This window comes from Acartia tonsa, chromosome 6, assembly GCF_053477335.1.
Source record: "Acartia tonsa isolate MP-2025a chromosome 6, ASM5347733v1, whole genome shotgun sequence".
NCBI classification, from domain to species: Eukaryota; Metazoa; Arthropoda; class Copepoda; order Calanoida; family Acartiidae; genus Acartia; species Acartia tonsa.
Window position 1 is genome coordinate 9,523,149 of NC_137265.1, and position 26,050 is coordinate 9,549,198.

Genomic DNA, 26,050 nt, shown 5'->3' on the forward strand with positions numbered 1-26,050 from the left:
ATATTAAATCAAAAAAAACATATTTTCACAAAACGGGGAAATTAAAAAGTGTTGGTTTATACATTATAACTTGACAAACTAAATATCAGGGCTCAGCAGCGACGCATAAGCCACTTAATTCCTGCCTGGGGGCTCTAAAATTATTACTTAGCGGTGATTGTCAATTAAGGAAAGATTTACATCAGAGTTGGATCTTTAAATCATTAAGTGGTGAGCCGGATTGGGGTGCGCTAGAGGTGATCCAGATTGGCGCACCTCATATCGATTTTTAAATCAAATGGCATTGGTGGTGATCCGGCTTACCAAGTGGATCACCTCTGGCGCACCAGCTACCCTCGTTTGGTATAAATTAATACTTTTTTCAATTAGTTTTAATAATCTAATTATCTCTATGGGGAGCCTTAACCCTGTGGGGACTAAACTTGCAAATTTCAACCCTGCGGGGGTTATACCTGCGGTTCCTGAACCCTGCGTGACTACCTAGTGCCCGATAAGACCCAAACCAGACCTAAACTGACCGAAAATTAAACCCAAACAAACCATAAATATCAATTTATTTCAAAATAAGGGAGATGTATCAGCCCTGCTAAGCCCACCAGTTTTAAAATCCAATAACATATTATTTACATGTTTTATAAAACCATATATTATTTATTTATTTTTTTATCTTGCACAAATATTGAGCATAAATGATAAACATATGATTATAATTTGTTTCTGTGTTTACCGATTTATTGATTATTTCCTCATTGATAAATGAAACATTACAGTTGGGGAGTTAAATCCATTTTTATAGAAGCCGAAATATAATCTATGATTACGGTTTTGGCCCTCTAAAAAACATAATCTACCATTCCACTTTCCCATCTCTTGGTGATGATATCATCAACGCCAATATGATTTTTGTAATCTTCCATTCCAATTTTGCCTCTCTTGGTGATGATATCATCAATGCCGATACGATTTTTGAAATGTACCATTCCACTTTCAAAGATAAAACTGGAATGGTGGTTTACACTTTTAACATATTGACATAATTGAAATCATACATACTATTTTAAAATTATGTTAATTGTAGGAATATCTAAAATACTATTTATAATCAAAATTTTTTTATGTAAAATAAAAAAAAATAACCAGAATATACCATTACTATTATGTCGATTTAAATAAGGAAATCAATATTTATGAATACGCTGATATGTAAACACTAGAGTTGGCTCAATATAACTATATCGCTATTGGCTAGTTTTCTATAAGTACATATCTATTTATCTATTTTTCAATAAATAAATTTTCCTCCCCCGCCATTACTATCTAAAAGAAAGAAGTAAATATTAATTAATTTAAATGATTTTAAAAAGATTTTTTCAATTATATTTTTTTTCACATTACCATCACCAAAGGGTTAATATGATTAAAATTTTAGTTTTAATATTTATCTCAAAGGAAGTGTCGCCACAATCAAATTCTTTTAAAATAGAGTTTTCTTAGATTTACTCTATTATGAACGTATATTTTTTATTTATGAAATAAGGATTAAATACTTCAATGTAATTCAAATATCTACATGAAGTGAAAAACTTAATTCATTCCATAAACAAATAGAATAAAGGTCTTATCACTTTGGTCAATGAGAGTTTAATGAGGATTATTGGAGCACTATGAGTTTTAAACACTTTACCATTGGAAGACTCGAGCTCATTTATAGACGTTTATTTCCTATATAGATCTGTCATGGATCTTGATGCAATAAAGCAGGCTGTTTTGTAAATGTTTAAAATTGGAAGATTTCATTAAATAAAAGTAATCGCAAATATACTTAGTAAATAAATGTACCATTCCAGTTTCACCTCTATTAAAAGTGGAATGATACATTTCAAAAATCGTATCGGCGTTGATGATATCATCACCAAGAGAGGGGAAAGTGGAATAGTAGATTACGTTTTTTAGAGGGTCTAAACCGTAATCATAGATTATATTTCTGCTTCTATAAAAATGGATTCAACTCCCCAACTGCATTATTTCACTAGGAAACAATGTATTATTTAAAGAAAGAAAAAATTTCTGTTTGAGGAAACACCGAGGAAACTGTGTACACATTCGGAAAATCAAATTCAGCTCATCTGTTTGATATCATTTTTCCTATATGCTACATTACAGACACGGTCAAACTTCACTTCCGCAGAATGAAAATAATAATTTTATTATAACAAAACATCCTAATGTCTGACATATTATCTTAATAGCCAGTCAGTCAGACTGACTTATATGCTTTGCTGTTAAGAAGACTGAATGTAAATAAGGGCAATTCGAAATGTGACTTTTTTTAACTTGGCACTCTCTTGGGAGTGTGTATCCGGGATTTTAAACCCTGAGGTTGAGGGGGGTACACTTTAGAGGATGGAAAACCTATGGGGGTGAATCAACCCGCCTTAATTTGTGAGAGGGATAGCAAATACTGAATGTAAATAGTAAGGGGACTGAGGGGTGTGTCTTTTTAAAAACTTGACACACCACCGTAATTTAGTGTATCCGGGATTTTATACCCCTGACAAGGGGGGTGAAGTGAGGTTGAGGGGTGTACACTTTAGAGGATGGAAACCCGCCTTAATTTGCGAGAGGGATAGCAAAGACTGAATGTAAATAGTAAGGGGACTGAGGGGTGTGTCTTTTTAAAAACTTTACACACCCCTGTAATTTGGTGTATCCGGGATTTTAGACCCCTGACAAGGGGGGTGAAGTAAAGTTTAGGGGTGTACACTTTAGAGGATGGAAACCCTATGGGGGTGTATCAACCCTCCTTAATTTTGCAAGAGATTTTGCAAAGATATTTCTGGGGGACAAGTTGTGTCAAAAATGATCCATGTGACGTAATAAAATGAGGGAGGTGAGAGGAGAAGTGGGAAAGAAAACCCCTAAAAAGAGATGGATATTCCCTCATTTTTATTACGTCACATGAATCATTTTGACACAATTTGGACTTTCTCTTTCTGGGGAAATGATAGCACACACACACAGACACACGTTAGCTGTAATCTTTTCTCCAATAAATATATACAAATTATACCTTTAATAATACCTTCTCATTCAGCCATGCATATCAACCATTTCTTTTAGTTTTACAGGACTATTGTCATTTTTCAGGGAGGGATAGGACAATGGGCTGTTTATTACACAAGTCACGAAAGATTTTAAAAGATTGGCTTAACAACTTTTGAAACTTTCATTGAATATTAATTAGTTTAGATTGTGTATCATCATTGAGGATGTACATCAATTTATCGGTCATTGTCTTATCCCTTTAGATTCCTGGTAATTTTTAATAAAGCACCTACTCTTTAACCTAGGCTTGTACGTCTATACTTCCATATAAGTTACTTAACAAATTGAATATAGAATCTCAGTTGCTATTAAAGATAGTTGTCTGTTTTGTGTGTGTAGATTTCCCTGACATTGACTGATATGCCTGATAACAACACCTTGACTCATGCATATCCTAATTTATTTGTGTTTTTAACTATTTCTAAGCTATTTCTGTAAACACCTGTAATCAATTTCATGTATAAAGTTTTGTTTTGTCAACCTAATAATTCAGTAGGACTTTGAGTAGAGAATCTATCCACTTTTTTCGTCTGTCAGTCCGTAACGCTTTTAGGTAAATATGATTTTCTTGGATGCTGTTCTTCATTTTTTTCTTCATCCAATATAAAATTTACTTCGTCCGTTGGTCTGTCATTCTGGCAACAAAAATATAAATATTGAAACATGAAAAGAATATGTGTGATAGTTTTCGAGATTTTTTCTATTTTATTCTTGATTAATGACCATTGAACATATGCTCTTTAATTCACACTATTCCATATTTCCATGATATATTGTGCCTCGCTACTTATGGATGTTATCATCATTGTTTGTATATATTTTTCCTTGAAAGCGTTTTAGTAGGCAAAAATGCAAAATGTTGTATTTTATTATTGCTTTTTTGTCCTATATTCCTTTATCTATATATTTATTGAAGAGAAAATATTTAGCAGAACCTCAGCAGTCACAGAATATACATTTGTGAACCAAGGTATATAGGTATTTGCTTCATCAAAATTGCACTAAAGCCCCCTACGGGGTCATTTAGCCAAAAAGAATTAACCTAACCTTGCTTGTTGTAAAGTTATTAAAGTTGTTCATTATCCTTTACAAAAGTACCACCCATGTTTTATTTTTTGAGAAGCTTCATTAGGAATATCTTTTATTTTTTTTTTGGTATTGAATAATTAATTAAACTTTATTAGAAATAAGGACACAACTTTTATCCAGAAAAATTAATGCAAAGAGTTTCAACTTTGTTTTGGTCTTGTGTTTTGGTGTGTAAGTATATGTGTATCTGTCTAAATATCTGTGTGTGTGTGTGTGTATGAATGTGTCTGTGTAAATGTGTTTGTGCATGTAGGTGTGTGTGGTTTGTGTATTCTGTAGGTATTAATAAAGTTTCTGTGTGGGTTTTCATGGTTATGTGCATGCTTACTTATTGTTTATGTTTATGTGCAAAACTGTTTGTGTGTGTGTGTGTGTGTGTGTGTGTGTGTGTGTGTGTGTGTGTGTGTGTGTGAGAGTATGTGTGTAAGATTAGATGATGTCCAAAAAGCATGTGTTTTGTCTGTGCGATGACGTACATGAGTGTGTGTGTGTGTGTGTTTGTGTTTTTTTTTTGTGTGTGTGTGTGTGTGTACTGTGTGTGTGTGTGTGTGTGTGTGTGTGTGTGTATGTTTGGTTGTAGGCACGTGAAACGTTAGATTGTCTTCTTGTTTTTCATTATTGACATATGGGGGAAAACACAAAAATAGGCTGGCACAATTTCTTCAGGTTTCTAGTTGCTTCGCCCATAGCCTCTATGGGAGGGCGGGGTAGGGGATTAGAATAGCATAAACCCACCCTAAGACATTTATATAGCTTACTTGAAAAGTGCATAAGTTCGTACCAGCCTTTTTCAAGAGCTTTAGCTTCAGACAAAAAACCTTACTACTTTATATTATAGATGAAGTGCCCAAACGTGAAGAAGAACTGTAGTAATCAAAATATAAAAGGACAAACTAAAATAGGATAAATTTTTTTTTGTCTGGAGTTAAAGATCTTGGGAATTGTTGGTTCTAATTTGTTAAACTTTTCAGGGAAGCTTTATAAACGTTTGGGTGGTTTTAGGCTCTCACAGAGACTAATGGCAAAGCTACTAGTAATTTACCTAGAATTAAATCATTAAAAAAATATTGCAATTCCTAATTCAAAATGTCCGTCATTCCATCAGTATGAAATTGTATTATGGAAACTCTGCTGCTATTCGAGATAGACGCGTGGTAGACATTCTTATGAAAATACAATGCGAATATTTTTTAGGTTATTGATAAAGATAGTTGATAACTGTTTACTTTTTTTTGTGCTTCGTTACTTGTGGAAGTTGTTATCCTTAGTTTTACTTAATTACTAAAAATATAATTATTATATTTAGGAAAATAAATTGTTTGTTTGTATTACTACTTAAGTAAAAAACAAATAGAAAAAATGAGTTATTATTTATTCATTACTAATTACTAAAAAAACTTGACCAACCTACAATACTCGATGGAAAAAATACTTTTTTGTTTATTTCCAGCTTTAGAAATAAGAAAAAACGGATGCTTATGTAATAAATAAATATTAATTTTTAGATAAAGATGTAACAAAAAGGTTAAAATCTAACGAATTAGAAGCTTTTTATAGTGCCAATAAAAAAGGGGATAAATCTAAAAACTTTTGGCCTAAGTACTAGTAGCCCGAATGACGTCATATCAGAGTAATTGATTATTCTAATATGACGCCATTCAGGATATTTTTAGCCAAATGTTTTTAAATTTATCCCCTTTTATTACAGGCGCTAAAAAGAGCTTTAAAGAATAAGATTCATATAGAGAGAAAATGTGACAGAACTTAAAAGATAACTTGCAGTAGGTGTGCACTAATAATCATTAAAGAAATATAACAATCCATTCTAAAATTATCTAAAAAACCTGAATTTCAATGTATTTACATTTGATATGATCGTACATGATTTTTTAGCTTTAAACAATCCTAATAAAAACGCAGTGTCATTTTGGGTTGTTGCCACTTTTACCACTAGCAAAAATACAACCACTGTGTTTTTGACAAAAAGTGGGTGTGTTTTTGTCAATTTCGTTTTTAACTGTATTTTTGGCAATATTTTTTATCCACTGTCAAAATTACACCTTTACTACTGTCATAAACACAGTTTTACTGTCATTTTCACACCCATGAAATTTCTGTAATAACATAAAACTATAGAAAAGCTTCACTTTAAAAATAGGTACAAACAAATATCTTTTTTTGATGATTAAAATATTAATCATTACCCATTTAATTGAATTGATGTATGTATCGTGTAGACATTTATCAATTTAATAACCACAAAAGAAACCACAAATAAAAACATCAAAAAAGGTTTTATTGTTTATTCTTTTTATTTTACCTTTTGGTTAGAAATTAATTCATTATCATATTTAGTAATAGCGGCTACGCCACTAGAGGCCTCTAATATAACGTTATAATAACGATTTGTTATCCGTTGGCTTAAAAACTTTGGGGACTTTTATTGAATTTTGTGTATCATCATTGGGAATGTACATCAATTTCTCGGCTATTGTCTTATCCCTTTAGATCCCTACATTCTAATACATCTTCTTGATTTTCAGCGTCCTACGGGTGAGGAATCAGGTGACTCGCTGGACAACCCCCAAGTGAGCCAGGGTCAGGGGGGCCAGCACCAGCCAGGGGCCCCCAACAATCGTGCCACCTCTCCCCGGGCCAGGGGACGTGGTAGGGGCGGCAGTGGACCCCGAAGGTCAAGAAGTCCTGGCCCCAAGGGAAGGATTCAGGGCAATTCAGGTGAATTTTAGTTTCTTAGCGGGTGCGCCCAACAAGCTGTCCTGAAAAAATATCCTAAAACCATTCCAAAAAGTAGATTTTCAAAAAGATACCTTAAAATCATCCCTTAACTTATGTGAAGCTTCTCTTAAAAAGAATACTCTATCAGTAGTATTTTGGTGAACGTACATGCATAAACACCTTACCTTATTTCTTTAAAACTAAAGTAAGTTAATGTTTGTTTGTGTGTTCATAAAGGTAACAAAATCGACTTGATGATAATGGTTTAAGGCTATTTTTAATATTATGCTATGATTCAAACCCTTGATTTGTGTTGCTTTATCCTATTGTTTAATATTTAATGGAATTTTGAAATTACCTACAATCAAAATGATTTCGTTAACCTTTTGATAATTGTACATAATTATCAAAAATATGTATTTACACATATTAAAATGAAAAGAAGTTTAATTTATTTATGTTGGTGACATGGAGGGTGACAGTTTTTAACCTTACCTAAAGTAATGACAAAGACCAAAGTGTATCAAAAATGAGCTATGTGACGTCATAAAAATAAGGGAGATTCGAGAAAAGTGGGAAAGAAAACCCCTTAAAAAGAAATGGATGTCACATAGCTCATTTTTGACACACTTTGGTATTTGTCAAAGTAATAAACAAACAAACAATCGAAATACTACCCCCCTTTTTAATTTTTTTTTTAAATAAGGGGGGAGGGGGGGTTGGATGTATTTGCATGGGCTCATCAAAGATTTTCAGCAAATACATTGTTATTCTTAAAAGCGAAGCTTTTCTATAATTAGGGTCGGTCAGTCCGTCCATCAGTACCGGATAGCTTTTTTCGATAATTTAGGCATGTTAGAATTGTCGTATCGATTTTAAATTTTGCATGGTGATTCCTTTAGTAGTTAGGTACGATTTAGAAAGCGTAGCAACTCAATAATCGTTACCAAAATGTCCGTTCGTTCATTTTAAACATGTTGATTTTTTAACTTTTTTAACAACAATTTTTTATGTGATAAAATCATTCGATTGATCTGATTTTTGGATTTCTGATTCCTATCACAATAAGGTACAATATTTTGAGCGAAGCATTTCTATTATCAAGTCCTAAGAATGTCAGTATGTACATAAACAGAATTCTGTATTTAAGAAGTTTTGCAACAAATTTGCGTATAATTTTGTCAACTTATATATTCATATTTTGTATATTCAGTTCTGACACTCTACAAGAGTAAATGTTCGTCTGTCATACCGTTTTAGAGCTTTGCTTTTAAGGATGTTGTCATCCTTGTTTATACAATAAATATTGAAAAATTGATTGATATTATTTTCTCGTATTCAATCGAAACCGATTATAATCCGGTGGATTAGAACCGGTTCTCATCCATACGAAAAAACTATGTCTAGCATCGTATTATATCCAGTTTTCTACGAATATAAAAAAGTACGAGCATAAGATTAATCTTATAATTTTACATTTTTATATCCTCGGAAAGCCGTTTATAATACGATGCGAGAAATAACTTTTATTGTTTAGGTTCCAAGACTATTGATGAAGCAGGAATGTCAGGGGGAAGGTAAATATTAATTTTTAGTAGCGCAGCTAAGTTATAACCAGGATATGTTCGTTTTTAAGGCTTCATCAAAAATGTATTTTTACATATATAACTAGAGACTAAGCCCAGAAAGGACTCTTTATGTAATTCAGTTTTAAAAAAGGAAAAAAATCGTGGGTGTTTACCTACGCTACTAACAAACAGATAGACATCTTGTTACTTTTATATAAGGATAATTCTTTTTGTATAAACTTTAAAAGCACTCACACACACACACACACTCACACACACTCACACACACACACATACATACAACACACAAAAAACACAGACCGATAACACACACACACACACACACATACACATTGAAAATTAATTTTCTTCTTGAGCGAACAATTTTTGTAGAAAGTTATAGAAAGAACTAAACAACATAATAGATCAAAACAAGGACGATCACGTCTAGAAATTGCGGAGCAATCCCCTGGCAAAACCAACAAGTAATTCTAATGGAACTAACCACTTATAGTAACTGCTCGTGTGGGTTTGTAATAGAAAAGAAATAACATCATATAAATCAAGACTTAAATATAGATTACAAAAAATAGGCTTGTTACCAAAACAGCTGATTTTAGTCTTTTTAGCTACTTTAAATATCTTTTTATTTGTTTTATTTTCTCGTTTGTTGTACCTTACTCCTGATAACAATTACTATTAAAAAATTATATTTACTAAATAGAAAATTGTGTACACTGTGAAGTATAATTTTATAACATAAGAAAAATCATTGCAAAACGTTTTTTAGCAGTCATTGTCCAAATTACTAAGATCACAGAAAATTTCATTTCCTTTTAAACGTTTATTTGAAGACGAGGAAAGTCCCTTAAAAAAAGTTCTGACGTCATAAAAATGAGGGATTAGGAGAGGAGGAGTTGGAAAGAAAACTCATAAAAAAAGATGGGTAATCCCTCATTTTTATGACGTCACATGCTGATTTTTTTTAGAGTCCCTCTTCGTCTTCGTTTATTTTATTTATTACAATTTATGATTTAAAATCCAACTGTATACAATGAAGTCTAAAGTAATTCTATGTCCAAGCTGGCTAATTTTACGATATCCCCTGTCCCTTCCTCTTTACCCCATGCCCTCCCCTGACCAAGGAAGAACGTACGAACTTTCACAATATACACTTATTCTGCATTAATTTATGGCTGATATTTAAATTATCAGATTAAGCAAAAACAGGATATTTAAACAGAAAATCTGATGTTCAGGTTGTACCTAAATGGAGAGGAGGGTGTGTATGATCCCGTGGACCACATGCACGGGGGCCATGGGGGCCACCACCAACATTCCAGTAAATCTAGGAAGTCGGGGGGAGTTCCCAGACCTCCAACATCCCTACCATCAGGTAAACTTAATTCCAGCAAAAATTATCGAGAATATTTATTTATCGCATCGTATTATAGACAGCTTTCGAGTCCCGGAGATAACAAAACTGGTATCAATTTTATGAATTTAATTTTAATATTTGTGGGAAATTGTCTGTAATACTATGCTAAAGAGTTTTTTAGTACGTCTTAGAACCGGTTCTAATCCACCGGATATTATTCGGTTTCGAAGCGATACGGGAAATGTTTTTCTTTAAATAAAGAAAGTAATATTTTAATATTTTTGCTTGCTAGGTATGAATATTAAATATTATATATCATGTTGAAATATGTCACTAGAAAATTGTAAATAATTGATGAGACAATCACACCAAATTTTTCATTCAAAATAATCATATTCAATTCATAGTTTTACTGTATTTTTTCCTTCTTTTTAGTAGTTTAGCTACTCTTTAACTAAGGTATGACCGTCCGTTCGTTTAAGTTGTATTGCAAAAATGAAAGTAAGTACGTAGTATATTGAGATATTTTAAATGTTTAAAAACATGAATCAATTGAAAATTTATTTTTAACAAACTAATATTTATAACTGTTATGTTTCTTATGTTATAAGATACCTGTAGATATATTTTTTTTCTGGACCTTTTTAAAACTTAAAAAAACTCGTAACATTATTTTTTTCTAGCTGCATTAATTATTGTCTTTTTTATTGATTGCTTTTTGCTCGCTTAATAATTAAGAACAGTTTGACTTTACAACAGCGTTTGACAATATTCATATAATCTTTGAGAATGGATGTTATATACATTCTTTTTATTGAATTATGAATTATGATAATATTTTGCTCCTTTCTTTTTCACTATTCAAAAAAATGGTTATGATTAAGTAGAAATATATTGTTTTTAGCACGTAAGTCTACAATATTATGATGTAGAATATATAAATGAAACATGGATGACAACATCCATAAGTAGCAAAGCACAAAAATTAATGGATGGAAATATAGACAAAGATTTCAACAGCAGAAGTTTAGTGGTTATAACTTAAGAATAAGTTTATAAAAATCACAAAACACGCGTCACTTTTAAGTTTATTCATTTTAAAATTTGTATTTTAAAGCATGAATGCCAGACTGGCGGTCCAAATATATTTCTCATTTATATATATGGAATATTCACAAATTTTTAGCCGTCTTATCTTAAATATATAGTTGCCAAGAAAATCCCACCCCTCCCCCCGCCTGAATTACTTACTGACATACATACAAAGTGAATTATAGAGTAGCTCCGCTACTAAAATGATTATTTAGGGTTGCCTCACCAGCCGGAAGCCGCCTGTTCTCCGATCACCCTGGAATATGCCGAAGAGCTCCTGCTTTTAGCTAAAAAGGTAAAAATTTCATACTCTAGAAAATTTAAAGTTTCATATATTAGTCATTTGTCGCTTAATGATGGGCCGTAAAAGTATAACAAGGATGACAACATCCATAAAAGCGAAGCACTGAAACGGTAGGACAAACGGACATTAACACTTGTGTTAGAAATGAATAATCAGAATATAAATGTATAAGAGTCGAAGCAAAATAAGTAAATTTGTTGAAAAAACAGCTTGATACAGGATAATGTTTATGGACATATTTACATTTTTAGGACTTTATTATAGAGTTGCTTCGCTCATAATATTATACTTTGTTGTCCCAGGAATCAATATACCAAAAATTAGATCAATCGGATCAATCAATAGATCACATAAAAATTTGTTGTAAAAAAAGTAAAAAAATCAACAAGTTTAAAATGGACGTAAGGACATTCTGGTAATGATTATAAGGGTTGCTACGCTTTCTAAATCATACCTAACTACTAAAGGAATCACCATGCAAAGTTTGAAATCGATAGGACAATTTTAATATGCTTAAATAAACGAAAAAAGCTATCCGTTCCGGACGGACGGACATACGGACGGACCGACCCTAATTTTACAAAAGCTTCGCTTTTAAAATAGATAGATATTGGTATTTAATTCATAATATGCATTTTTAGTTATAAAGTGGATAGATATGAAAAACTTAAGCAAAATTACATAGATCACTTTTATTTATGGATATATTTTTTTATGTTTTTTTTTATAGCAATGTTTGAAAGAATATGTTTTACGTGATATCATTTGATGCTATTTTTTGCATTCGTTTTTTTACAGCACTGCTTTCCTATCTATAAGAAATGTACATCTGTACATTCGTCAATCCGTCTTAAAATGTGTAACTTTCTAAATTTTTAGATATAAGTCATTAGATTTCAAATCATTGGGGTGCTGCCACTTTTACCACTAGCAAAAATACACACTATGTTATTGACAAAAATTGGGTGTGTTTTTGGCAATTTTTTGCTGTATTTTTGTCATTTTATTTAATCCATTATAAAAATTAGACCTTTACTGCTGTCATAAACACTTTTTTTTCTGTGCTACTTATGAACATAGCTATTTTCGTTAATTTAAACATGTTAGAACTGTCTTATCGACTTAAAACTTTACATGATGATGCATATAATACGATATAGTACAATTTAGAGAGCGTACTAACTCTATATGCGTTACCAAATGTCCTTACGTCCATTTAAAAGATCTTGATTTTTAAATAAGTATGTCCTTAATGAATATTCTGTATTTACGCAGTTTTGCAACAATTTTGTGTTATATTCTGCTTTATCAGTTTCGACACTCCACAAGTGTTAATGTTCTCTCGTCCTACTGTTTTAGAAATTTGCTTTTCTGGATACTGTCATGCTTGTTTTGATAAATATATATGGGTAGTAAAGATCCTATGCACAGCTAAACCCATTTCCACCAAATTATGGGGTGCTCAGCTTAGACACATTTCAAATAGACACATTTTCTTAGGATAAAAGCTTACATAACAAGGAAAACAAAGCTCAAAAAAAGAAGATATATTGATTTGAAATAAAAATTAAGCAGAGTAGCAGTTCTTCATGAGAAAAAAAATAATTTCATTGTCTGGAAAAAAGCAAAATAATTACTTAAAATTGCTAGTGCTTTATCTTATTGTTAACATACTTTTAACAGTGATAATATAGATGCTACAATTACAACATCATTTCCAATCGTCCTACTCCTATGAATCAACATAAAATAACAATTTAACAGAACTCTTTTATTATTTGAATCTTTTTTGGTGATAACTATAGGGTTGCTACGCTTTCAAGATTATTCTTATAACTACAGAAATCCTCACATTGGGTTTAAAATCAATAAGATAACATAAACATGCCCGAAATTATTATCAGAGCTATCTTTTACGGAAGTAAGGATATTTCTTGATTATAGAGTAGCTGTAATACTGCAAACAGATAAATGGGAACCATAAAGTTGAATATCTGTAATAATGTATACATGTAAAAGACTTGAAAATATAAATATAGGAAATCATTTAAGATATATCACAAATAAATACACCCCCTCAACTTGAGAGTGAAGAAAGTCGCACAACATAAAATTATGACGTCATAAACATGAGAGATGAGGAGAGGAAGAGTGGGAATGAAAATTCCTAAAAAAGAGATGGATAATCCTTGATTTTTATGACGTCACATGCTGATTTTTTGATCAACTTTCTTCACTCACCCTCAACTTTCATTTCTTATTTTAGAATGTAAACAAATATTTTTTCTCTTTAGGACGGGTTAAATAACTCCCTTGTAAAATTAATCTAAATCCTAGCCATAATCAAATGCAAAGCTCTCTTAAAATCGTGAAACTGTCTTTAAAACTTTTTTTTGAGGTATAACTGGACACAAACACAGAATATTTGATTTTCATTACATTTTTTAAAAATTGGAGTTAAATAAAAGCTTATTATAAATAAAAATAAATAGTCCTCTTACAGTTTTCTGTGTTTATGTTTATGTGTCTTAAAGACGTAGAGATAAGATTTTGCTGTTCTAACCATTTATAGTTTTTTTTTGTTGGTTAACTCCTTTCCACACTAACATTTTTTATGGCTAAACTTAATTTTCTTTTTATAAACCTAATTTTATCAGGAATGATATATCTCTCAAAAAAAATGTTTTGGTGAAAAAAATGTCTTGACCTCAGCAGTTTTGTCATGAGTAAAAATAATTCATTACTACTTATGAAAAGAAATTAAAATAGATGTTTGATAATTTTTCTTAATATTAAATATCCCTCTAGCATTCCTGAGTCTGTCTGGTAGTTTGAGGTATGCAAATTTGTCTGCTAATTTTGTTGGATAGCCACACATCTCTCTAACAAATTTGTCTGCTAATTTAGTTGGATAGTCACACATCTCTCTAACAAATTTGTCTGCTAACTTGGTTGGATAGTCACACATCTCTCTAACAAATTTGTCTGCTAATTTAGTTGAATAGCCACACCTTTCTCTTGCAAATTTGTTTGATAATTTGGTTAGATAGTCACACATCTCTCTAACAAATTTGTCTGCTAATTTAGTTGGATAGTCACACATCTCTCTAACAAATTTGTCTGCTAATTTAGTTGGATAGCCACACCTCTAGCTAACAAATTTGTCTGCTAATTTAGTTGGATAGTCACACATCTCTCTAACAAATTTGTCTGCTAATTTAGATGGATAGCCACACCTCTCTCTATTAAAATAATTGAATCTTTACTAACATAAGACTAGGCATTTAAATGTAATAATTTTAAAGCTTAATAGGATTAGCTAAAAAATAAGAAATACAACAACTTAAAAGGCTAAGATGTCCAACCGATATAATGTACATCCTTCATTTTCCCATTATAATAATGATCTTTAAATTGTAAAACCTATTTAAAAAGCTATTTTGAAATTTATTTTGAGCCGGTTATAACTTTGTAATTCAAAGAGGTACCTGGCTGATTTTTAAAAATCCATTATTTTATTAGATATATGTGTGCGTATGCGTGTGTGTGTGTGTAATGTATACACTAGGCTCCCACTTTTTCTCAAGGCCATAGAAATTAAATTTAAACCTTTATAAATAGGCAAGTGGATTTTTAAAAGATGGTTTATAAAATAGCCATAAACCAGCCCAGATATTTTCTCGAAAAATTGTTAACGAGAAGTTTAATGTAGATGTTTTTTTGTCATATAAATCTTTTCTAGGAAGCAATTTCATATAAAGCCCTACGAACATACGACAACAAGTAATAGGACAAAGTGAGATATAGAGTAGCTGCGCTAATTGCAAAGTGACAGAGTAGATAATTAAAACACAAAACTTTAATAATTTATGCAACTTTTTAAGTAATTTAATTAAATTCTATGTAACTCTAGTATTTCGGCGTAAGTCTGTCACAAAAAAATGCTAACAAAAATATGGCAATATTCATTCAACAAACATTTTAAACACATTTTTTATGGGGTGAGGGGGGGGGGAGGGTCTGGACACCTACCGTTTTATCAATTAATTTTGCCAGGTGGATAGTTACACCCACCCTACAACTCCCATCTGTGCACGCCTTTGATTGAAATTAATTTGTTTTTAGGGAAAATGCAGCACAATGGATATATCAGATGAAGTGAAGGAGAGACCTCCGGGAGGATATGTTTATATTTTTCATAACAAAGAGAGACCCTATGCATGGAAGGTATGTATATTTTTCATAATAAAGAGAGACCCTATGCATGGAAGGTATGTTTATATTTTCATAACAAAGAGAGACCTCCGGGAGGATATGTTTATATTTTCATAACAAAGAGAGAACCTATGCATGGAAGGTATGTTTATATTTTCATAACAAAGAGAGACCGTATGCATGGAAGGTATGTTTATATTTTTTTATAACAAAGAGAGACCCTATGTATGGAAGGTATGCTTATATTTTCATAACAAAGAGAGACCCCATGGAAGGTATGTTTATATTTTCTATAACAAAGAGAGACCCTATGCATGGAAGGTATGTTTATATTTTTCATAACAAAGAGAGAACCTATGTATTGAAGGTATGCTTATATTTTTCACAACAAAGAGAGACCCCATGGAAGGTATGTTTATATTTTCATAACAAAGAGAGACCCTATTCATGGAAGGTATGTTTATATATTTTCATAACAATGAGACCCTATGCATGGAAGGTATGTTTATATATATATCTTTATATAAAATCTATGATAACATAAATTTTATATTTGGATTTCTTTTACTATTTTCAAATTTATCCAAAATTTTCTACAATTTTTATTTCTCCGTAGGATGAAGATGGTTATCACTGGACACAAATACTTCATCAGATGGCCCTGCACACAGCTAAAGGTAAGTCACAGATATTAAAAATAAAACAAGGATGAAAAATTCATGAGAGTAAAGATCAAAACATTAGAAAGTCAGACAAACGAACATTAAACTTGATCAAAGAGATTCTCCGCTTATAATTCTATACCTAATTGTTATAGGAATCTATTTTAAGAAATCAAGGGAATTAGATAATAATATTATTTTCAAAAAGCCAAAAAAATGACTTTCTGGCATTGAGTGAGAAATAAGGAATAAGTTGTAAGTGTCAGATAGAGAACTAAACAGTTATCCTATAATATAAAGTAATAAGCTTTTTTTTATCTGTAGCGAAGGAACTCGCTAACCGCTGAACCGATATGGTTCTTCTGTACAGTGAAGCCTCTTATAGGCTCTGAGATGGTTTTAGACTATTTAATTTTAAAAAAATAAGTCTTGGCATGGTTTTAGGCTATTTTTTTGCCTTTCGAATACAGAGCCCCTAGATGCTAGGGTCGCAGCCGATATTTTTTTAAAAAGAAAAAGTGTAAATGTTGAAGACAAAAAAGGGCAGTGTATTATATAACACCCTTGTATGGGAAGACCTATTTTTAGAAAGTCTCGGTGCTTTCTCTCAAAGTGCATATTAAGCAAAGAATCTCCTCATTTTATTATGAAATAAATATAATGGGATGGAGAATTTTTATAAGCTTAACCCTTGCCGGGGTCTCTAACCCTGCGGGGCTACTAGTACCCAATATAACCTAACAAAATCAAAAGCACAATTACTCCAGATAACAGATCTATAGTATAGATGTATATACAGACAACTACCTCTTTTCCTTATTTAAAGACCTCTTTCGTCTGCTTCTAAATTATTCTGCTACATGGCTGTGTTAATATAAGCGACACCATTGGTTGATTTTCAATGACCCAAAAGAAAAGTTGTACAAGGTAATTACGATAGGGAGATACAGTTATTCAATCATTTCTCCCTATAGTTTTTACTCTAATCTCCAGATAACAAAAAATATTATTATTATTATTTAGGAAATGAGTTGGATTACTATCATTTCTACATAGAGTTAGCATCAAGACATTCAGATAAAATTAGATCCTCTCCAAATTTCAGGTAATTATCTTTCATAACATGTATCCTTATAATAAAGTAACAGGATGGTTGTCTGTTTGTGCAAAAGGTTCTCGCTAACCGCTGAACCGATCGGGTTCTCCTTAAAAGGGTAGCTTCTCATAGGTCCCAGGAAGGTTTATAATTATTTTCTTTGGAGGTGGGACACCCCGCCCCCCCCCCCCCGAATGAAAAATACTCCCACCCCAAAAATAATTTAATTTTTTAAACTAAAATTTAAAACAGAGGGGGCACCACCCTCCCCCTTAAAAAAGAAAAAAATTCCACCCCTCCAATTTTTTTCTTTTAAAATCTAAAATAAGAAATTGGGTTATCAAATTTGACTCCCCCCTCCTCAAGTGCCCCTAGAGGCCTCTAGGGGCGTAACCGCTAGTATTGTATAAAGAGGGAAGAATAATAAAAGACACGGACAGGCAAACTTTTAAAGACCACTATCATAGAGGTCTCTAGGGTCATACAAATGATGATAAATCATTCTTTAAAATATTGGACAATGGAAGAAATAAATGTACCCCTTAATGATAAACAAAATCACCCATTTTGTGGAAAAAAGATGAAAAATATTGGTGGTAAAGTTTGAACAATGTTAATATATTGCATAATATACAAATAAATGGTTGTACTTTTACTCGAATCTTACACCAGATTTCATGTTCTTTAATAAAGTGTACTCTGTAGCGGGCTAAAATAATGATCTCCCCCCCCCCGCTTTACCCGACCAAATCCATTTACAAATAAAAAAATAAACTCAAACCCCTAAAGGTAGTTAATCAATAAATGAGAGAATGTGTTTTTAAACTTTTGGGTCAATATTATTTAAAGTCAAATACATACCAATCTATTTTCTAGGTATACCTATATTTTAAGAACCTAGTAAAAGTGTCTGACTCTGATTATGACGTAAAAAAAATTAACCAATGAGAGGACAGTCTACACTGTAATTGACCAATGGTAAAATTTATAGTGGCCTCTCATTGGTTAGTTTTACTGACGTCATAATCAGAGTCAGACACTTTTACTAGGTTCATATTTTAAAGTCTTTCTGCATTGGTGTCCTATCTAATGATACACATATACCTATCTACCATTAAGTTAAACCTATCTAGCATAAAAGTATACATACACATATTACTAATGACTCAGAGGCATGTTTCCGATAAAACACATCATCTTCTAAAAATAGAATCTTCCTTCTTCTTCTTTCTTATACACATATTTGCTATTGCTTGGTGTTTCATCAATTCCGCGCAGTTTTCATAACAGCAAATTCAATAGTTAGTCAAAGAATTTATGAATGAAATTAAAGAGGAAGAAAGTTAGGATTAATTAAATGGTACTTTAGAAGATTCAGTAATACGTTTTGCTGCTTTGGGGTATAGTCCATTTCGTGGTAACGCCTCTTAAAGGGCGTTTCGTCGATTTTCTCCTATTTTTAGCACCTGCGGGGGTCTCTAACCCTGCTGGGCAATTACCTAACCCAACATAATCTAATCTAACCTAAAATAACCTATCAAAAGCTACTGTGAAATAACGACGAAACGATCCTTAAGAGGCGTTGCCATGAAAGGGACTATACCCCTGCTTTGTTATATTTTTTGTAATGTTTTATTAATGTAAAAAAAAAATTCTGTTGCTAAATTGATTGGACATCTATTCGCCTGCCCACACTTTCTTTACTACAGGGATGGAGTAATAAGCAAGAAAATTGTGTTTGAAATAACTGGTTTAAAATCAAATTATTTTATTATTGTCTTATTACGAACAGTTTGACCTTATCATAATGTTCAATGATAAATTGCGGTTTTCTTTTAGTAACTATTACTTAACCATTCACAGTATATAAATGTCATATTTTTAGAATATTGATGAAATATTGAGATTTTTATTTAAAATAGCTCTAAAATTGAGTGATAAAGATATCTCATAAAATTTTATTTGGAATTTTCCAGTGCTAGTAACTGACTCTGAAAAACACACACAAACAAGCACAAACACCCTAATTTTTATGAGCATTATCTAATTCGTATCCAAATCACCCATCCACCAATTTAAATAATCTAAAGTGAACGGTGAAATAAATTTTTTTAAAAGTTCAGTAATATCTTTTCTCGTATTCATTCGAATCCGGTGGATAAAAACCGGTTCTCATCCATACAAAAAAAAACTATGTCTAGCATCGTATTATAAACAGCTTTCCGCGGATATAGAATGTGCAATTATAAGATTAAAACCATTTTTTTAGCCCCGATTTAGCTTATTTTTATTTGATAAGTAGGTCATATCCTCCGCTTAACCTTCCATCCGTTAGACCGTTATTTAATGCTAGTTAAGATAAAACAGACCGGCAGTTTTAAGCCTTAAGGCGGTTTTCTATAATATTACTATTATACAGTTTATTGTTATTTTTTAACTAAAAATGTGGTTCGTTTTTTTTCTACTTATGAACCAAAATGTTTTTGTTATACTTGAGTCCAAACAGTTATTAATGTTTTTTCTCTCACCAAAGTAATTTTTCCTAAAAAAAACTGTACATTTGATACACGTCAGGGAGGGAGAGGTCATTGGCCTGTTTATTACACTAGACCCCAACGTGTTCTTATTTGTTGGCTTGATAACTTTGAGAACTATAGAATTTTGATTGGCTGAGCGTCCAAATGTTTCAACAATTAATTATAATCTACCAAAGATGTAATTTTGTGTAACATCATTGGGGATGCACATTAATTTATCGACCACTGTCTTATCCCTTTAGATCCCTGTATATATGCACATGTATATCTATCCTAACACACAAATAATATATATCTACAATAATAGGATCAGTTTAAAATTATGCAGTTAGACCTTTTTAGAAAAGACCCGTGTCCTAACTTTTGTGATTTTTTGCCCATTCGTGACGAGCTCCCAAAGTTTAAAGTTTTAAATCACCGTGATTCAACAAAATAGATTTTTTCAATAATTACTCAACAGAATTTAAAAATGTAAAGTGTCAAATTAAAGATTTTACTATTTTTGTTCATAATGGCAATTTTCTTTTTTGTTGTTGTTGCGTTTTAGTTCCTTAAAACTAACTTAATTAAAAAAACTTTAATTACTTCAAAAATAAGAGGTCTACAAAAAAACGATAGCATATCTAAATTCTATGGATCATTTTACATCTACTACTGACTAAAAACACCGACTAGCTATTTAAAAAAAAGAAAGAAAGGACATGTTCTTTAAAACAAATTTTTCCCAGTTTTTGCAAACGTTAAAGCAAAGCTTACAAATAATTTTAATATTAAAGAAATAATAATAAACATGAAAAACCTGTGAAAAAAAGGCAAAATTCACCAGGGAGTGAGAGGACATTGGACTGTAAATTTGCCTGCTACCCTTTGATTTAAAACATATTCTCGATCTTTCATTTACTAAGAATCTTTGGAGACTTTTAACAAATCTTGATTGGTTGATGAAAACTTCGTACTAAACCTATAATCTATAATACAAAGTAGCTTGATGTCTGCCTGTCTGTCTGTCCGTCTGTCCCATAAGATCTCGGTAACCAATAAACCGATTGGATTCTACTCTTCAGGGAATTTACCTACTAGTCCTGTGGTGGTTTTAGGATATTTTCTTGGGGGTGGGACACCCCCAACCCCTCTCCAAAAAAGATCCCCCCACTATTATTTTTAAAAGATTTTTTTTTGCATATATTTTGCGAATTCGCCATTTTTCGGGAAAATTTGTGACCTATTTGCAATTTTTTTTCGGCTGGGTAGGTAATGAAATATGTAATGATTCACATACCCACATCATTTTTTTATTACCTCTATTGGCGAAACCGCTAGTTTAAATCTAAAGAAAGAATAAGATTGTTTATTAAACGTGGGGGTGTATAATGCACATCAATTTTGTCGCTTAAGATCCCTAAAATTTACGCCCAATTTTTCTAGCGGCGCGGCTTAATTTCAATAATAAATATATTCTCCATAATTTTTATGTTTTTCTGTGACTTTTCAATGATGTACTTTTTCAGTACATCCAGTCCTTCGGCCTTTGAAGTTACACAAATAGGCTGTCGTATAATAGACTTGATCTCGTAATATGTTAAGGCTCCTAATATGTAATAAACATTGAGAATAACAATTAATCTATGTATGGGCAACAAAAACATTATCTACGATAACTTTTATTCTTTTAGCAGACCATCTACTCTACAACTAGTTTATATATGTTTGTCCGTCTGTCTGCCAATCACTAATATCTGTTTAAAACCTGATAAAAATGTATTTTATTGCCAAAAAATGTTATAAGCGTGTGAGATAGTTATCGTAATAAAGGTTTTAGGTTCGTATCAAAACTCAAGATGTTAAAAATTATCTCTATTACTGTTGCCTCACTTGCGTATTAATTTTAAAAAGGGGGAATGTCTTGGCCCCCAAAACTTATTATCAAATGTAGTGTTATGTAATAGTTTGTTTGAATATTTCCTTGAAACTACTAAAATATTACGCTACCTTTTTGTTTTTATGCATTTGATATATTTAGAGCTTTGCTACTATTGATACTATCAACCTTGTTCTATTCTCTGTGGAGGGTTTATTTATAATTTAGTGTTGAAAATAAGATAATACACAAGTATGTTACATGGCAGGGATATAAAGGGATAAGACAATGGCCAATAAATAAATGTACATCCCCAATCATGATACACAAGATTACCCCTCTTGTAGATTAAAATTAGTGGTTGAAACGTTTAAACACTCAACCTAATGAAGTAACCCATAAAAATTTACTAAATTCCCCAATGTCGTTATGCCAACGAATAAGAAAACGTTATTATGAAACTTTGGGGACCAATGCAATAAACAGCCCATTGTTCCCTCTCTCTCTTATAGCAGGAAGGTGGAAGTATTTATAATTTGTGTTGAAAATAAGATAATAAACAAGTATATTTACATATGCTTTCACTGAAAACCATTTCTTGACTACTGAGTTCCCCCCCCCCCCATATTTTCAATCAAAAAAATAAATAACAGTCTTACCTATATAAGCCTCAAAACTCCCTGAAGGAAGGTAGAGGATAACAGTGGGTTAAAAGGGGAAAGGCAAGACTTCCCTATTTCAATTTTGAGGGGGGGGGGGGGGTGTTGACTCCCCTACACCCCCTTACAGTACGTTATTGCAACCGTGAAAATTGAAAATATAAGAATTAGATTGGTAAAAATTAATTTATCATCCATTGTTTCATACCTGTATCCTTAATGATATGGCCATGATACTATCCAGATACTACCAGATTCATTTAGTTCTGGTGTAACATCATTTCCGCAAATTGTATCACATTATCAGAATCGCAAATTATTATTACAACTTAAACTATCCCTGTCGTCTTTAAGTATATCCTTTATGATGTGTCTTTTAGCAGTTGTGAAACACTTCGAGAATATGAGAATATGTAGAAATCTCTGGTTCTAACTGTTTTTGTTTATTTTAAGCTTGTATTCAAGATATTTTAATTCAATTATTACATTGTTAATATAAGAGTGTAGCTTCTTTTTTATTCATTGTATATGCTTGTTTCTAGCTACTTTGGGAATACTCACACCTTTTTCTAAATTTGAAAATAAGAGAGTGATAGTTTTTCTTTTTCGTTAACCTTTGCAGGAAGCTCTAACCCTGCGGTGTCTACATTAACGTAGCTCTATCCCTGCAGGGACTAAAGGAAATAACCAGAAGAATGGGATCCTCCCTTATTTCCAATTTATTTCAAAATAAGACACAGAGAGAACTATTTGAGAAGATTAAAATCATCGGATCTACTGCAGTTCACGGTAAAATATTGCTGGTAGTGAATATTTCCAAAAATCTATGAATTTTAAAGGCTGCTAGCTGCCAAACGGCTGAACGTACAGATAATGTCCGCACACTGTTTTAGGCTGCATAAGAAGGCCTACAAATAATCTGGAATAGCAATAAATCAATAATGCATAATTATCTCGCAGTGCAGAGAAATGTGCGAAAAATACCTATTTTACGTGTTTTTCTTTAGTGAAGCTTTCCCTGTGCATCATTTGATCTTGGTTATTCCAGATTATTTGTAGGCCTTCTTATGCCACTTTAAATGGTGTGCGTGTATGATCTGTACGTTTAGCCGTTTGGCAGCTAGCAGCCTTTAAAATTCATAGATTTTTGGAAATATTCGTTACCAGCAATATTTTACCATGAACTGCAGTAGATCCAAATCTTCACTATTTTAGGAAGGTAACCAACTCAAGGAAAAAGCAATAAAGTTTAGAAATGCAACCAAGGTTATTTATCTTTACTAAAAATTGTGTATGAAATATTTCATCTTTTAAAGAGAAATAAATGTAATGCACCATTTACTTGATGTTCTTGTTTCTTTCAAGTCAAAATTAGTGCATTTTATATTTTTGACCTTACAGGGCTTAATTGCACAATATGATGTTTCAGAAGAGACATTTTTCAGTATTCACTTTACACAGATATTTAAGAGTTAAGAAACGTTGAATCTAAGAATGAAAATTAAAAAAATTAATTTGAGAAAATCATACTAAAAGGAAGAATAATACAGATACCTAAGATTTGTATGTCTTTATTGTTAATTGTTTTTTTTATAAAGTTTAAACTACACTAATTACTTAAAATAGTTTTCATTTTAGTTAAATAATAAATACTAATTTCTTTACACAAGCCTCCAGGGGAGGGTGGGGTAGGTCAGAAAATATCATAAAACAATCCCAGAGAATCCATAAATCTTCCCTGAAAGTACAACCCTTTTGGATCATCCGAGATCTTAAGCTTTAAACAAAAAAGTTAATACTTTATATTATAGGAGGATTACCAAACTATGTTGAAAGATCGAAATTCTATTATCAAATTTTAATCTTTCAATAAAATGTACTACTAATTTAAATTTTGGAGAAAAAATTCCATTATATAAAAATATAAGACAAGAAAATTGAAAATAAATTTCTACTATTATTCTTTTACATTATATGTTGTACAATAAAGATATTATTGAAAGAAAGTAAGAAAAGGATCTAAATTGCCTGAGAGAAAATTCTTTAATAATCTGAATAAATTGTGTGTCAATATCCCACCTGGCATTAAGTAAAGCACAAAATACCCCCCCAATCTCCCCCACCTTCCATCCAACCCTGATGGATTGAATCTTGCCCTTCACTTCTCTTCTATTTAAATTTTTGATTTAGTAGACACAACTTTTTTTCCTGACTCCCTTACTTAATTCAATTCAAAATTTAAGTAAGGGGAGGGGTTCATGGTGCAAAAAAAGAATGTAGGGAGAGTTCAAATTGTGTTGTGCTGTACTCTCACTACCCTGGTACTCTGTCAGAATTAAGAAATGGAAATATTATACGAATAGAAGACCTTGAAATGATTTTATATACTTTCAGTTTAGCACTCACTCTGGCCAGAGTAAATTAATTTCATAATTGTTAATCCTTATTGTGTTTTATTTATTTTCCTGTCTGGCCAAAAATTTTATTCATTTTTATCGGATTAAAACCGGTTCAGGCTATACGGAAAAAAAAAATTTAATTCATCTTCACCGGATTAAAGCCGGTTCAGGCAATATAGAAAAAAAACATTAGATTTCAGACAACTTTCCAGGGAAAAGAAATTATATCATAAAATTAATCCATATTTGTTAATTTTTTATTTACCTATCTGCAGACAACTCTCTATACCCAATATTTTATTGGTGTATTAGGGGCAATTCCCACAATCCCATATTAACAAATTACCCACAAAGTAAGGTTTGTCAAAGGTATCCCAATGCTTTTTCTCTTCCTATTATATAGTTGCTGTGCTTCAAAAAATCAATAGTTTGCATTACTGCTGAATATACATGTTTTGTGTTTTATTATTTATTATTCTCATTATGTAATATTCCTTATTTGCATAAAGCACAAAAAGGCTAAAGAAATATGCACATTATATACCAGTTAGATACACTAATGGACTACTGTTTTTGAGATAGAGCAGAGGTGGATTCTTTAAAAACTTTTGCCTCACTAAAATCAGTGAGGCTTGCTAAAAATTCAGAGAGGGATAATTTTGCCTCAATATTTTTAGTGAGCCAAATCTTTTTTAAAGAATTCACATCTGATCAAAATTTAAATTTTGAAATACTTAATTATTAAGATGCTTCCTAAGTATTCCTAAACGCTCTAGGAATCATATCTAATAATCAATATTTCATGTAGAAAAGTCTTGCTTATGAAAGAGACAAGGTGTATTTCTATCAAATATTCCTATCTTTTCATGCATAGTGCTAGGGGTTGAAATGTTTTTAAGAATCATTCCTGTGTACTAAAGTAATAAGATGTCTTTCTGTATAAATGTAAGTATTTATGTGTGCTAGCTACGATTTCATAAAACCACTGGTTGGATCATTTCCAATTTACTGGAAGTTTTCATATTTTGCCAGCGAAAGTTGTAGACTATTTGGAGAAATACCTCCTCTACCTTAAATTGGCTGAAAGATAACTCACTATCCCCTTTTTGAAGTGAAGGCCCTAGAGGCTTAGGTCAAAGCCACTTGTCCTTATAAATTGTACAATACATAGTAATCTATTTGTGCATCTGACTATGTAGATATATTCCTTAGAATAGTATAGGTATTGAATGCCTGGTCCTAACTGATATCTTTGAATTGGTATTAATACCTTTTTTCTGGCATGAGTTTGGAATTGTTTTAATCAAAAATAATAAGATTGTATACAGCCTATAGTCTCAAAAAAATAAAAG

General features: G+C 31.7%; 1 protein-coding gene across 4 annotated transcripts in view; it reads left to right on the forward strand.

The window, feature by feature from the left end:
- The window catches only part of LOC145321806 (uncharacterized), a 163,199-nt gene that overhangs the window by 14,185 nt on the left and 122,964 nt on the right, over positions 1–26,050 (forward strand). For all 4 annotated transcript variants that reach the window (XM_080163426.1, XM_080163428.1, XM_080163429.1 and 1 more), the window contains exons 6-12: positions 6,738–6,930; positions 8,468–8,507; positions 9,758–9,894; positions 11,184–11,263; positions 15,398–15,499; positions 16,104–16,164; positions 17,173–17,254. In XM_080163426.1, coding sequence (XP_080019552.1) covers positions 6,738–6,930; positions 8,468–8,507; positions 9,758–9,894; positions 11,184–11,263; positions 15,398–15,499; positions 16,104–16,164; positions 17,173–17,254 — 695 coding nt within the window. The remainder of the gene's footprint in view (positions 1–6,737; positions 6,931–8,467; positions 8,508–9,757; positions 9,895–11,183; positions 11,264–15,397; positions 15,500–16,103; positions 16,165–17,172; positions 17,255–26,050) is intronic.